Raw genomic sequence first — 14,690 nt, forward strand, 5'->3', positions numbered from 1 at the left:
GGCTAGTTTTCTTTTTGTAATCCGTGATTGACTGTAGACCCTGCCACATACCTCTTGTGTCTGAGCTGTTGAATTGCGACTCTACTTTGTCTCTAACAGAGTGCACTTCCTTCTACACTTCGTAGGCTCCCTTATCCAGAGCGACTTACAGTAGGGAGTGAATGCATTTTCAATCTGGTCCCAGTAACGCACCCTCTCATTCAGCAGCCCAGTGTTGTTTAATGCCCTGGTTAAAGGCCCTGGGTAAATGCCCTGGTTAAAGGCCCTGGTTTAATGCCCTGGTTAAATGTCCTGGTTTAATGCCCTGGTTAAAGGCCCTGGTTAAAGACCTGTTTAAAGGCCCTGGTTAAATGCCCTGGTTAAAGGCCCTGTGTAAATGCCCTGGTTAAAGGCCCTGGTTAAAGGCCCTGGTTAAAGGCCCTGGGTAAAGGCCCTGGTTAAAGGCTCTGGTTTAATGCACTGGTTAAAGATCATTTCACTCTCTCCCCAGTGTTGATGAATGCCTGTTTAAGGGTCCTTTCTCTCCCCAGTGTTTATGAATTCCTGTTTAAAGGTCCTTTCTCTCCCCAGTGTTGATGAATTCCTGTTTAAAGGTCCTTTCACACCCTCTCTCCTCAGTGTTGATGAATTCCTGTTTAAAGGTCCTTTCTCTCCTCAGTGTTGATAAATTCCTGTTTAAAGGTCCTTTCTCTCCCCAGTGTTGATGAATTCCTGTTTAAAGGTCCTTTCTCTCCTCAGTGTTGATAAATGCCAGATTAAAGGTCCTTTCTCTCCCCAGTGTTGTGGTCCTGCGGGAAAGGGGGACATGTCCCTGTGGCAATCTCCTATTAGCAGCTCAGCTGTCGTCATAACAAACAGATATACTGTGAGACAGCAGGGCAGAATTTCAGGCCTGGCATGTAGGAATCTGGTTTAAAAACCAGTCAAAAACTATGTCATTTTAGGCAACAAAATTGTGGAGAAAAAAGGGGCGGACCTTAAAAGAGGTTGAGTTAGCGCCTCCATTTAACATGTAACGTGCTAGGGAACGTGTCAAAGGGGACATGGATGAACAGGACCGACACCAAGCAAGGGCGACAGGGAGGAGGGGGGGTGACAGGGAGGGGGGGGGGGTGACAGGGGGGAGCGGGGGGGGGGGGGGGGGCAGGAGGAGGGGGAGGGCGACAGGGAGGAGGGGAGGGGGGCGGCAGGGAGGGGGGGGGGTGACAGGGAGGAGGGGGGGGTGACAGGGAGGAGGGGGGGTGACAGGGGGGGGGGCGACAGGGAGGAAGGGGGGGGTGACAGGGAGGAGGGGGGGCGACAGGGAGGAGGGGGGTGACAGGGAGGAGGGGGGGTGACAGTGAGGAGGGGGGGTGACAGGGGTGGGCGACAGGGAGGAGGGGGGGGTGACAGGGAGGGGGGGGGCGACAGGGAGGAGGGGGCGACAGGAGGACGGGGGGGCGACAGGCGGGAGGAGGGGGGGGGGGGGGCGGACAGGGGAGGAGGGGAGGGGGGGGAAGGAGGGGGGGGACAGGGAGGAGGGGGGGCGACAGGGAGGAGGGGGGGGGGGCAGGGAGGAGGGGGGGGCGACAGGGGAGGGGGATGGGGGCGGCAGGGAGGAGGGGGGTGCGACGGGGAGGAGGGAGAGGGGGTGGGGCATGACTTCTATTCTCAGCCCCTCGTAAAACAGAACAGATGGTCCTCCTAAAGAGTGAACCAGTAGCTCCCTACTGATAGTGTTGAAGTATCAGGGGAACTTTCAGACAGAGAGGCAACAGCAACACAGAGAGAGACAGCATATCACTCTAACAGCATATCACTCTAACAGCATATCACTCTAACAGCATATCACTCTAACAGCATATCACTCTAACAGCATATCACTCTAACAGCATCTCACTCTAACAGCATCTCACTCTAACAGCATCTCACTCTTACAAACAGCATCTCACTCTAACAAACAGCATATCACTCTAACAGCATATCACTCTAACAAACAGCATCTCACTCTAACAAACAGCATCTCACTCTAACAAACAGCATCTCACTCTAACAGCATCTCACTCTAACAGCATCTCACTCTAACAGCATCTCACTCAAACAGCATCTCACTCAAACAGCATCTCACTCTAACAAACCGCATCTCACTCAAACAAACAGCATCTCACTCTAACAAACAGCATCTCACTCTAACAAACACCATCTCACTCTAACAAACAGCATCTCACTTAAACAACCAGCATCTCACTCAAACAAACATCATTTCACTCAAACAAACTCTGGATGAGCTGGGTGTGGCACATAAAGTGACTACGGTCCCCAGTGTGTGAGAGGGTGCTAAACCTGGTGTGTGTGTGTGTGTGTGTGTGCGCGTGTGTGTGTGTGTGTGTGTGCGTGCGTGCGTGCGTGCGCGTGTGTGTGTGTGTGTGTTCTGTGACCACAGGCAAGCATGAGGAGAGGAAAGACGAACATGGATTCGTGTCCAGATGCTTCACCAGGAAATACACGTAAGTTACACAACGTCATTGTCAATGTTTCATAAACAGCAATACAACTGCACGCTTGCCAAAGAACCTGGAAGACTGTGCGACAAATAAATAATCCACTGTTGCATAACACGTTGTAACAATGTGTTACCATGACGAAATAGGAATCATAAAAAAATATGGCATAGAACCTCTGTCAATGACTGGACAAAATAATAATGTCTCTCCCATTTGTTTCAGAGATTAAGTTGACTCGGACTCCTTTTAACGTTGATTTCGTCTACAACTGAAATCCATCAAGCCTGTAGACAGTTGATTGGTCAAGACTGCAGAGGGGTTGATTGGTCAAGCCTGCAGAGGGTTGATTGGTCAAGCCTGTAGACAGTTGATTGGTCAAGCCTGTAGAGGGTTGATTGGTCAAGCCTGTAGACAGTTGATTGGTCAAGCCTGTAGACAGTTGATTGGTCAAGCCTGTAGAGGGGTTGATTGGTCAAGCCTGTAGAGGGTTGATTGGTCAAGCCTGTAGACGTTGGATTGGTCAAGCCTGTAGACGGTTGATTGGTCCAGCCTGTAGACGGTTGATTGGTCCAGCCTGTAGACGTTTGATTGGTCCAGCCTCTAAAGGGTTGAGTGTAGTGGCAGGCTGAGCGAAGCAACACCGGTACAGTACAGCTCTCTTCCGCGTAAGCTGAGCTCCACAAGACTCTGTCGCCATCCAGGGGCCACTACACATACTACCACTACACATACCATGAATCTGGAGTAAAAACTACACCTACCATGTATCTGGAGTCAACTCTACACATACCATGAATCTGGAGTAAAAACTACACCTACCATGAATCTGGAGTCAACTCTACACATACCATGAATCTGGAGTCAACTCTACACATACCATGAATCTGGAGTCAACTCTACACATACCATGAATCTGGAGTCAACACTACACATACAGTACCATTAACTTGGAGTCAACGCTGCTCCACTGGCAGGCTGGAAAGCTTATAATAAATTAAGGTTCTATCAAAGCCCTCCATTTGGAAAATGTGACAGTAATTTTATCCTCCTGATTTCTGCTTACAAGCAAAAACTAAAGCAGGAAGTACCAATGACTCGCTCATTATGGACGTGGTCAGATGACGTGGTGGTCAATGACATTGAGGAGTATACCACTTCAGTCACCGGCTTCATCAATAAGTGCAATGATGTTATCGTCCCCACAGTGACCATACGTACAAATCCCAACCAAAAGCCATAGATTAGAGGCAACATCCGCACCGAGCGAAAGGCTAGATTTGCCGCTTTCAAGGAATGGGACACTAATCCGGACGCTTATAAGAAATCCCACTATGGAATTGTTTATTCAGACAGGCAAAGCGTCAATTCAGGACTAAGATTGAATCTTACTACACCGGCTCTGACACTCGTCGGATGTGGCAGGGCTTGCAAACTATTAGGGACAACAAAGGAAACCCAGCCGCGAGCTGCCCAGTGACGCGAGCCTACCAGACGAGTTAAATCACTTCTATGCTCGCGTTAAGGCAAGCAACACTGAAGCATGAATGAGAGCACCAGCTGTTTCGGACGACTGTGTGATCACGCTCTCCGTAGCCAATGTGAGCATGACCTTTGAACAGGTCAACATTCACAAGCCGACGGATTACCAGGACGTGTCCTCATAGCATGCACGGACCAACTGGCCAAGTGTCTTCKCTGACATTTTCAACCTCTCCCCGACCCAGTCTGTAAAACCTACATGTTTCAAGCAAACCACCATAGTCCCTGTGCCCAAGAAAGGGAAGGTAACCTGCCTAAATGACAACTAACCTGTAGCACTCAAGTCAGTAGCCATGAAGTGCTTTGAAATTGCTGGTCAAGGCTCACATCAACAGCATCATCCCGGATACCCTAGACCAGTTGTTCCCAAACTTTTTATTGTCCCGTACCCCTTCAAACATTCAGCCTCCAGCTGCGTACCTCCTCTAGCACCTCTCAAATGTTGTTTTTTGCAACCATTGTAAGTCTGCCACACACCCACTATACAATACATTTATTAAACATAAGAATGAGTGTGAGTTTTGTCACAACCCAGCTCGTGGGAAGTGACAAAGAGCTCTTATAGGACCAGGGCTCAAATAATAATATAATAATAATCAATAACTTTGCTCTTTATTTAGCCATCTTACATATAAAACCTTATTTGTTCATCAACAATGGTGAATAACTCACCACAGGTTAAAGAGAATGGCGTGCTTGAAAGGATGCACAAAACTCTGCAATGTTGGGTTGTATTGGAGAGAGTCTCAGTCTTAAATCATTTTCCACACCCAGTCTGTGGCTGTATTTAGTTGTCATGCTAGTGAGAGCCGAGAATCCACTCTCACATAGGTATGTGGTTGCAAAGGGCATCAGTGTCTTAACAGTGCGATTTGCCAAGGCAGGATACTCTGAGTGCAGCCCAATCCAGAAACCTGGCAGTGGCTTCTGATTAAATAAAATGTTGTACCCCTTGTACAGTGGGGCAAAAAAGTATTTAGTCAGCCACCAATTGTGCAAGTTCTCCCACAAAAAGATGAGAGGCCTGTAATTTTCATCATAGGTACACTTCAACTATGACAGACAAAATGAGAAGAAAATCCAGAAAATCACATTGTAGGATTTTTAATGAATTTATTTGCAAATTATGGTTTTAGGAAAGAACCTTCAAGAATATTTTGGTCACCTACAAACAAGCAAGATTTTCTGGCTCTCACAGACCTGTAACTTCTTCTTTAAGAGGCTCCTCTGTCCTCACTCGTCTTACCTGTATTAATGGCACCTGTTTGAACTTGTTTATCAGGATATAAAGACACACCTGTCCACAACCTCAAACAGTCACACTCCAAACTCCACTATGGCCAAGACCAAAGAGCTGTCAAAGGACACCAAAACAAAATTGTAGACCTGCACACGAGTCGGAAGACTGAATCTGCAATAGGTAAGCAGCTTGGTTTGAAGAAATCAACTGTGGGAGCAATTATTAGGAAATGGGAAAGACAACAAGACCACTGATAATCTCCCTCGATCTGGGGCTCCACGCAAGATCTCACCCCCCGTGGGGTCAAAATTATCACAAGAACGGTGAGCCAAAAATCCCAGAACCACACGGGGACCTAGTGAATGACCTGCAGAGAGCTGGACCAAAAAGTACAAAGCCTACCATCAGTAACACACTACGCCGCCAGGACTCAAATCCTGCAGTGCCAGACGTGTCCCCCTGCTTAAGCCAGTACATGTCCAGCCCGTCTGAAGTTTGCTAGAGAGCATTTGGATGATCCGGGAAGAAGATTGGGAGAATGTCATATGGTCAGATGAAACCAAAATAGAAACTTTTTGGTAAAAACTCAACTCGTCGTGTTTGGAGGACAAAGAATGCTGAGTTGCATCCAAAGAACACCATACCTACTGTGAAGCATGGGGGTGGAAACATCATACTTTGGGGCTGGTTTTCTTGCAAAGGGACCAGGACGACTGATCCGTGTAAAGGAAAGAATGAATGGGGACATGTATCGTGAGATTTTGAGTGAAAACCTCCTTCCATCAGCAAGGGCATTGAGATATGAAACTGTGCTGGGTCTTTCAGCATGACAATGATCCCAACACACACGCGCCCGGGCAACGAAGGAGTGCTTCGTAAGAAGCATTTCAAAGTCCTGGAGTGGCCTAGCCAGTCTCCAGATCTCAACCCCATAGAAAATCTTTGGAGGGAGTTGAAAGTCCGTGTTGGCCCAGCAACAGCCCCAAAACTTCACTGCTCTAGAGGAGATCTGCATGAGGAATGGGCCAAAATACCAGCAACAGTGTGTGGAAAACCTTGTGAAGACTTACAGAAAACGTTTGACCTCTGTCATTGCCAACAAAGGGTATATAACAAAGTATGAGATAAACTTTTGTTATTGACCAAATACTTATTTTCCACCATAATTTGCAAATAAATTCATTAAAAATCCTACAATGTAATTTTCAGGATTTTTTTCCCTCATTTTGTCTGTCATAGTTGAAGTGTACCTATGATGAAAAATTACAGGCCTCTCTCATCTTTTTAAGTGGGAGGACTTGCACAATTGGTGGCTGACTAAATACTTTTTTGCCCCACTGTATATTTAGCCTCATTACTAACCTGTACCCCTTGTATATAGCCTCATTGCTAACCTGTACCCTTGTATTATAGCCTCTATTACTAAACCTGTACCCCTTGTTATATTAGCCTAATTACTAACCTGTTACCCCTTGTATATAACCTTCCATTACTAACGTGTACCCCTTGTATTAAACCTCATTACTAATCCTGTACCCCTGTATATAACCTCCATTACTAACCTGTACTCCCTTTAGGTGTATGTAAACCTCATTACTAACCTGTACCCCTTGTATATAGCCTCATTACTAACCTGTACCCCTTGTATATAGCCTCATTACTAACATGTACCTCTTGTATATAACCTCATTACTAACCTGTACCCCTTGTATATAGCCTAATTACTAACCTGTACCCCTTGTATGTAGCCTCATTACTAACCTGTACCCCATATGTATAACCTCATTACTAACCTGTACCCCCTGTATATAACCTCATTACTAACCTGTACCCCTTGTATATAGCATCGTTATTGTTACTTTATTGTGTTCTTTTTTTTACTTTATTTTTTATTATCACTTTAGTTCATTTAGTAAATATTTTCTTAACTCTACTTTTCTTAAAACTGCATTGTTGGTTAAGGGCTTGTAAGTCAGCATTTCACGGTAAGGTGGTACACCTGTTTGTATTTGGCGCATGTGACAAATACAATTTGATTTGATCTGAATTACATTAAAGTAAATGATCAAAATATGTCTCAATTAATTATTTTATAGACAGCATCCAAATAGTAACCTTCCTTCCTTCTTTGAGTCCTCTTACTCCTCCTGGAGCATAAGCCATTGGCAACAGCTTCCCAATGTATCAGGTGTTGTACGATATCCTGACTGTGCCGTTTCCCCTCGAGTTTAGACACCAGGAAATCTGAATAAAGTATCAGACCAATAAGATAAGATGAAGATATAACGAGAGATAAAAGTGCTGTCTGTCTCCAGTAAAGGATCCATGAACTGTGGTCTCTTCTCCTTCCTGCTCCAGCCTGCCCTCTATGGCCGACGCTGAGAAGGTGACGTCCACCCTGTCCTCTGAGGGAATTCTGACCGTGGAGGCTCCTCTGAACAAGCAGGCCATCAAGGCTGCAGAGATCTCCATTCCTGTCACCATGGGCAGCAGCAAGACCAAAACCCTGACGACATGACGATGAGGAAGGGAAGAGACGAAGGGCACCACCCTGACGAACATGACAATGAGGAAGAAGAGGGGTGAAGAAACTCCACACACACACACACACACACTGTAGTTTTTATTGTATTTATTACTGTAGTTGTTACTGTGGTTGTTACTGTAGTTTTTATTGTATTTATTACTGTAGTTGTTACTGTAGTTGTTACTATGGTTATTAGGTGATATCAGTCATGATGAGAATGCTAAAGAGATGACAGATGATTATGTTTAGTTAGACTTTCCACACACACACACACACACACAGCACACACACACACACATCACACACACACACACACACACACACACACACACACCACACACACACACACACACACACACACACCACACACACAACAGCCAATAAAAACCAGGACATCAGTGATAATGCACACCTAATGCACTCTGATCCCAGATCATTTTGTTGACAATACTTCGAGTTGTAAAGACTACAAAACTGATCTGGGACCAGGCTAGTATACAGCACCAAAACAAACACATCTGGCTATCCACTCATTGAAATAGAATAGAATTGAAATAGAATCACATTCTATTCATAATTTTTCAATGTTTTTTCCATCCTCTTGACTGTTGCCTGGACAAATCACTGTTGGAAAAGCTGTATCCATGACTAAACATTGAATAAAGAAAAATCCTAATACTATCTGTTAATACTATCTGTCTTCTATTTTAGTAAGGAATGTGATCTGAGTGATGTACACAATATGAACGTGTTGTTTTGAGTTGATATGATATCGCATGATGTCTGTTTGATTTACCTGCAGTGGCGTCGGAGCATCTGGAGTCTGAAAATCAATAGAGACACAGAGAGAAAAGAGCGACAGATCATCGGGTAGATGAATTCCTGGACCTGAGAATGAGAAACAATACGTCAATCGGGCTACAACGCAGAACTCCGTGCTACAGATTGAATCGACCACTTAATCTGACCACTAGTAATTATCCATAGAAGGAGATAGTACTTTCCCACAGAGGAGATAGTAAATTATCAATAGGGGTGATATAATTACCACAGAGGAGATAGTAATTATCCATAGAGGAATAGTACTTTCCCACAGAGAATAGTAATTATCAATAGGGTGAAATAATTATCCATACAGGAGATTAGTAGTTATCATAGAGGAGATAGTAATTATCCATAGAGGAATATACTTTCCCACAGAGGAGATAGTAAATTATCAATAGAGGAGATATAATCGTATTTCCACAGAGAGATAGTAAATATTCCATGAGAGGATAGTACTTTCCCACAATAGAATATTAATTATCAAGTAGTGATAATTACATTATCATACAGGAGTATAGTAGGTTATCAATAGTGTATAATATTATCCATAGAGGAGATAGTACTTTCCCACAGAGATAGTAATATCCATATGAGATATAATACCACAAGGAATAGCTAATTATCCAAGAGACGATAGTACTTCCACACAGAGAGATATAATTATCAATAGGGGTGATAATAATTATCCATACAGGAGATAGTAGTTATCAATAGGGGTGATAATAATTATCCATAGAGGTGTTACTAATTATCAATAGGGGTGTTACTAATTATCAATAGGGGTGTTASTAATTATCAATAGGGGTGTTTGAAGTTATCAATAGGGGTGTTAGAAGTTAGCTAGGCTGCCAACGTTAGAGAGCTAGACAGGCGCTCTATAGGCCAAGTCACCCACAACACCACTCCCATCCAGCTATGGGTGTCAGGGAACCACAGCGAAGCTATCTAGTTCCTGCTCATCAAGTCCCCCTGATTCCCGTGGTGTTGGGATTCTTCTGGCTCCAATGACAGAATCCCTTCATTAACTGTACTGGTGCCATCATGGGCTGGAGTTCGTTCTGCACAACCTGCCCCAGGACGTCTTCCTGGGGGCTCGGAAGGTGCCCCGGACCTCTCCACCATTCCCGCGGAGTACCAGGACCTCCGGGAGGTGTTCAGCAAGGCCCGGGCTATGTCGCTTCTGCCGCACCGACCCTATGACTGAGGGATTGACCGTCTCCCTAGCACCACGCCGCCCCGGGGACGTCTGTACTCTCTGTCGGGACCGGAGACCAAGGCTATGGATACCTACATTTGGGACTCCTTAGCTGCTGGATTTATCTGTCCCTCTTCCTCTCCCGCCAGCACAGGGTTCTTCTTCATGGAGAAAAAGGACAAGACCTTGTGCCCGTGCATTGACCACCGGGGACTCAACGACATTACGGTTAAGAACCGTTACCCGCTACCACTCATCTCCTCAGCCTTCGTGCCGCTCCAGAGGGCCACTGTGTTTTCCAAGCTGGATATATGTAAGGCCTACCACCTGGTGCGGTTATGAGAGGGGGACGAGTGGAAGACCACCTTCAACACGGCCAGCGGTCACAACGAGTATCTGGTCATGCCCTTTGGCCTCACCAACGCCCCTGCTGTGTTCCAGGCTCTGGTGAATGATGTTCTCCGCTACATGTTGAACCGGTTCATCTTCGTCTACATTGATGACATCCTCGTCTTCTCCCGCTCCCCTCGAGAGCACGTTCTCCACGTCCGGCAGGTCCTTCAATGCCATCTGGAGATTCAGCTGTTTGTGAAGGAGAAGAAGTGCAAGTTCCATCGCTCCACCATCCCCTTTCTGGGTTACATCATCCGGGGTGCAGCCGGGGTGCAGCCGCAACGTTTCCTGGGGTTCGCCAATTTCTATCACCGCTTTATTAGGGGTTACAGCACCCTGGCTTCCCCCCTCTCAGCACTCACCTTGCCCAAGGTTCCGTTCACTTGGTCTCCAGCTGCTGATTGGGCGTTCCGGGACCTCAAACATCACTTCACCACAGCTCCCATCCTGGTTCATCTGGACCCATCTCGTCAGTTCATGGTGGAGGCCGATGCTTCGGACGTCCGAGTGGGGGCTGTCCTATCTCGGCATTCGTCCCTTGACCTCAAGTTACATCCCTGCGCCTTCTTCTCCCATCGCCTCAACGCCACGGAACTACGTCGTGGGGAATCAGGGGCTTCTCGTGGTGAAGATGGCGTTGGAGGAATAGAGGCACTGGCTGGAGTGGATAAACATCCGTTCATTGTGTGGACTGACCACAAGAACCTGGAGTATCTCCACACCGCCAAGTGCCTCAACACCAGGGAAGCCAGTTGGGCCATGCTGTTCACACGGTTCAACTTCTCCCTCTCGTAACGGCCGGGATCCAAGAATGTCAAACCGGATGCACTGTCCCGCCACTATAACCCCACGACTACTACCCCGGAACCCGAGGCCATCCTTCCCACCTCAGGCTGGCGACAGCATTCAGCTGGGCAATAGGGAAGTAGGTCCGTGAGGCGTATCATTCCCAGCCAAACCCCGGGGGGGCCCTGATAACTGGATGTTCGTTCCCGACCCCGTCCGCTCTGCGGTCCTGGAATTGGCCCACTCCTCCAGTTCCCACCCCCAGTCCAACGGCCAGTCATAGCGAGCCAACCAGCACCTCGAGACCACCCTGCGCTGCCTGGTCTACGTCAACCCCACCACCTGGAGCCAGCAGCTTGTGTGGGTGGAATATGCCCTCAACAACCTTCCCTGCTCTGCCACGGGCCTATCTCCCTTCGAGTGTTCACTGCGGCATCAGCCCCTGCTCTGCCCTGAGCAGGAAGAGGAGGTAGGTATCCCTTCTGCCCAGATGTTTTCCCACCGCTGTCGTCGTACCTGGAGGAGAGCCCGGTCGGCCCTCCTCAAGACCAACTCCAGGTATCGACGATAGCCTTCGGACCGCGGCTCCCCGGTATCGTCTTGGGGAGGCTCTCCATAGTCTCGCTATTGTTATTTTACTGCAGCTCTTTAATTACTTGTTACTTTTATTTCTTATTATTTTTTAAACTGCATTGTTGGTTAGTGGCTTGTCAGTAAGCATTTCACTGTAAGGTCTACACCTGTTGTATTTGGCGCATGTGACAAATAAAATTTGATTTGATTTTGATTTGTTTATGTATTTTTTATATATATTTATTGGAGGGGGGAGGTAATTAGTATGATTTTGTTCATCAAGAACATATTTTGTTTTTGGGGTATTTTTTACTAACCCTTACAGCAGGTGGCGGCAATACACCTGATGACTGTAGTCTGCCAATAAACCTAAGAGAAGACAGATTATTGGATTTATCTTGCTTCAATAACACGGATTAGCTGGCTGGCGCATGTCGTAGGCCAATCGATATGCAGAATCCAGGGGGTTCGTGCTGATTGTACGGAGACAGCCGGTAAAATGGCATCCCTTGAGAAGGCAAGAACAAAATGTATGTCAGGAGAAATGCAGTATTATCATAAGGAGACGTATTATTGGAATACAGAGGAGGAATGGAGGGAAAAAGAGAGGCAGAGGAGGTCTAAGAGAGAGAGAGGAAGAGAGTGAGCTTGAGTCGGTTAAAAATGGCGGGAAAAAGGAAAATGGTTTGTTAAAAAGCGGGAAAAGGGAAATTTGTTAAAGAAGAATGGTAGAAAGTGTAAGCAGAGTGAGCTGAAGACAAGAGGAGAAATGGAAGTGAATGAGTGCGAAGTATAAGAGGTGGTAGGTGTGGTGAAGTTCTCGGAGCCCGGGGCTTGCACCAGGGGTCAGGATAAAGATGAGTCTGTGACAGGAGTGAAGTTTTTGGAAAAAGTGGACCCCTTGCCTTTTGGCTGATCCATTTGTGGTTTCAGGGTGGGTGAAAACAGAGTTGGGTTCTGTGGAATCGGTGAGGGTAACCAGAAGTGGTCTTGTGGTAATTGTATGTGTTTCTGCTGGTCAGAGGGAGCAGGCACTCTGTGTTAAACGAATGGGGGCAAGAGATGTGAATTGTTTTGCTCTCAAGAAGGGTGCCATTGAAAGGAGTGATTACAGGGGTAGAGGTAAATGTGAAAGTTGACCAACTGAAGGAAAAGATTCTCACTAAACTAAGGACCCTGGGACTAAACCCTACCCTCTGGATCCTGGAATTCCTGACGGGCCGCCCCCAGGTGGTAAGGGTAGGTAACAACACATCCACCACGCTGATCCTCAACACGGGGCCCCCTCAGGGGTGCGTGCTCAGTCCCCTCCTGTACTCCCTGTTTACTCATGACTGCACGGCCAGGCACAACTCCAACACCATCATTAAGTTTTCCGATGACACAACAGTGGTAGGCCTGATCACCGACAATGACGAGACAGCATATAGGGAGCAGATCAGAGACCTGGCTGTGTGGTGCCAGGACAACAACCTCTCCCTCAACGTGATCAATTCAAAGGAGATGATTGTGGACTACAGGAAAAGGAGGATCGAGCAGGCCCCCATTTTCATCGATGGGTCTGTAGTGGAGCAGGTTGAGAGCTTCAAGTTCCTTGGTGTCCACATCACCAACAAACTAACTTTGTCCAAGCACACCAAGACAGTCGTGAAGAGGGCACGACAAAACCTATTCCCCCTCAGGAGACTGAAAAGATCCTGAAAAGGTCCTCAGATCCACAAAAGGTTTTACAGCTGCACCATTGAGAGCATCCTGACTGGTTGCATCACTGCATGGTATGGCAACTGCTCAGCCTCCGACCGCAAGGCACTACAGAGGGTAGTGCGTACAGCCCAGTACATCACTGGGGCCAAGCTTCCTGCCATCCAGGTCCTCTATGCAGGCGGTGTCAGAGAAAGGCCCTAAAAATTGTCAAAGACTCCAGCCACCCTAGTCATAGACTGTTCTCTCTGCTACCGCATGGAAAGGGGTACCGGAGCGCCAAGTCTAGGTCCAAGAGGCTTCTAAACAGCTTCTATCCCAAGCCATAAGACTCCTGAACATCTAGTCAAATGGCTACCCAGACTATTTGCATTGTGTGTCCCCCTCCTCTTTTACACTGCTGATACGCTCTGTTATTATCAGCTATGCATAGTCACTTTAATAACTCTACCTACATGTACGTATTACCTCAATTACCTCGACTAACCGGTGCCCCCGCACATTGACTCCGTACCGGTACCTCTGTATATAGTCTCGCTATTGCTATTTTACTGCTGCTCTCTAATTATTTGTTACTTTTATTTCTTTCTTTTTTTAGGTCTTTTTCTCATAATTTCAATTGTAAAAAATGTATTCTAATTTTTCTTTTGTTTCAACTTTAAAAAGTGTTCTATTTTTGAATTAGTCTTTTTTAATTGTTTAAAAATATATATTACTAGTTTATTATTGTTATAATTTTTTATATATATATATTTTAACTGCATTGTTGGTTAGGGCTTGTGACACCGTACCAAACCCGGACGCTTGCGTGCCCCATCGTGCGCAAATAGATTTAGTCCCCCCCACACCAAACGCGATCATGACACACAGGTTGAAACAGCAAAACAAACTTTGAACCAATGATATTACTTTAGGCCCCATGACGATGTTGTTAGCGCCTTTTCTTGTCTGCATTTTTCCAGTGACCCTGTTTAAATGTATTCTGATTCTTCTGATTTCACTGTGATTGAGGAGTGGTGGCATGGGTAAGTACATGATTGCATATTGTACAATAGTGATGCCAAGACAGGAGTTAGTACATTTTTAACAAATGCAAATTGTAGTTTTACACATCTAGGCACTTTCCTCTCACAGACTCCCATATGCCAATAATACACATGATGGCAGGCTGAGTACCATAATTAGCCAGTCTCTTTCACCTTACAACCCAACCACTCTGGTAGGGGATGTAAACAATGCATTTACGGAATAAAAACCCATGAAATAAGAAACTGTAATAGTATGCAAGTCAAATATAAACAATACTTTATATATGCTTTTCTAAACAGCATGGATTAACAAATGCCACCTGCTAAAACAGCAGTTGGTCACCCTTGTATTATTGGTTGTTCGTGAGCCTTGTCTGTAGTGGTTGGTCGCGAGCCTTGT

At 46.2% G+C, this 14,690-nt stretch overlaps 1 protein-coding gene across 1 annotated transcript in view; it reads left to right on the forward strand.

Annotated features, from left to right (window-relative positions):
- The window catches only part of LOC112070311 (heat shock protein beta-1-like), a 13,545-nt gene extending 5,560 nt beyond the window's left edge, over positions 1–7,985 (forward strand). Inside the window, 3 exon segments of the mRNA XM_024137725.2 lie at positions 2,423–2,486; positions 7,621–7,765; positions 7,768–7,985. Of these exon segments, the coding sequence (XP_023993493.1) occupies positions 2,423–2,486; positions 7,621–7,765; positions 7,768–7,848 (290 nt within the window). The 3' untranslated portion in view covers positions 7,849–7,985.
- Positions 7,986–14,690: the final 6,705 nt, after the last annotated feature.

The sequence above is a fragment of the Salvelinus sp. IW2-2015 genome, unplaced genomic scaffold, assembly GCF_002910315.2.
Source record: "Salvelinus sp. IW2-2015 unplaced genomic scaffold, ASM291031v2 Un_scaffold1286, whole genome shotgun sequence".
Taxonomy (NCBI): Eukaryota; Metazoa; Chordata; class Actinopteri; order Salmoniformes; family Salmonidae; genus Salvelinus; species Salvelinus sp. IW2-2015.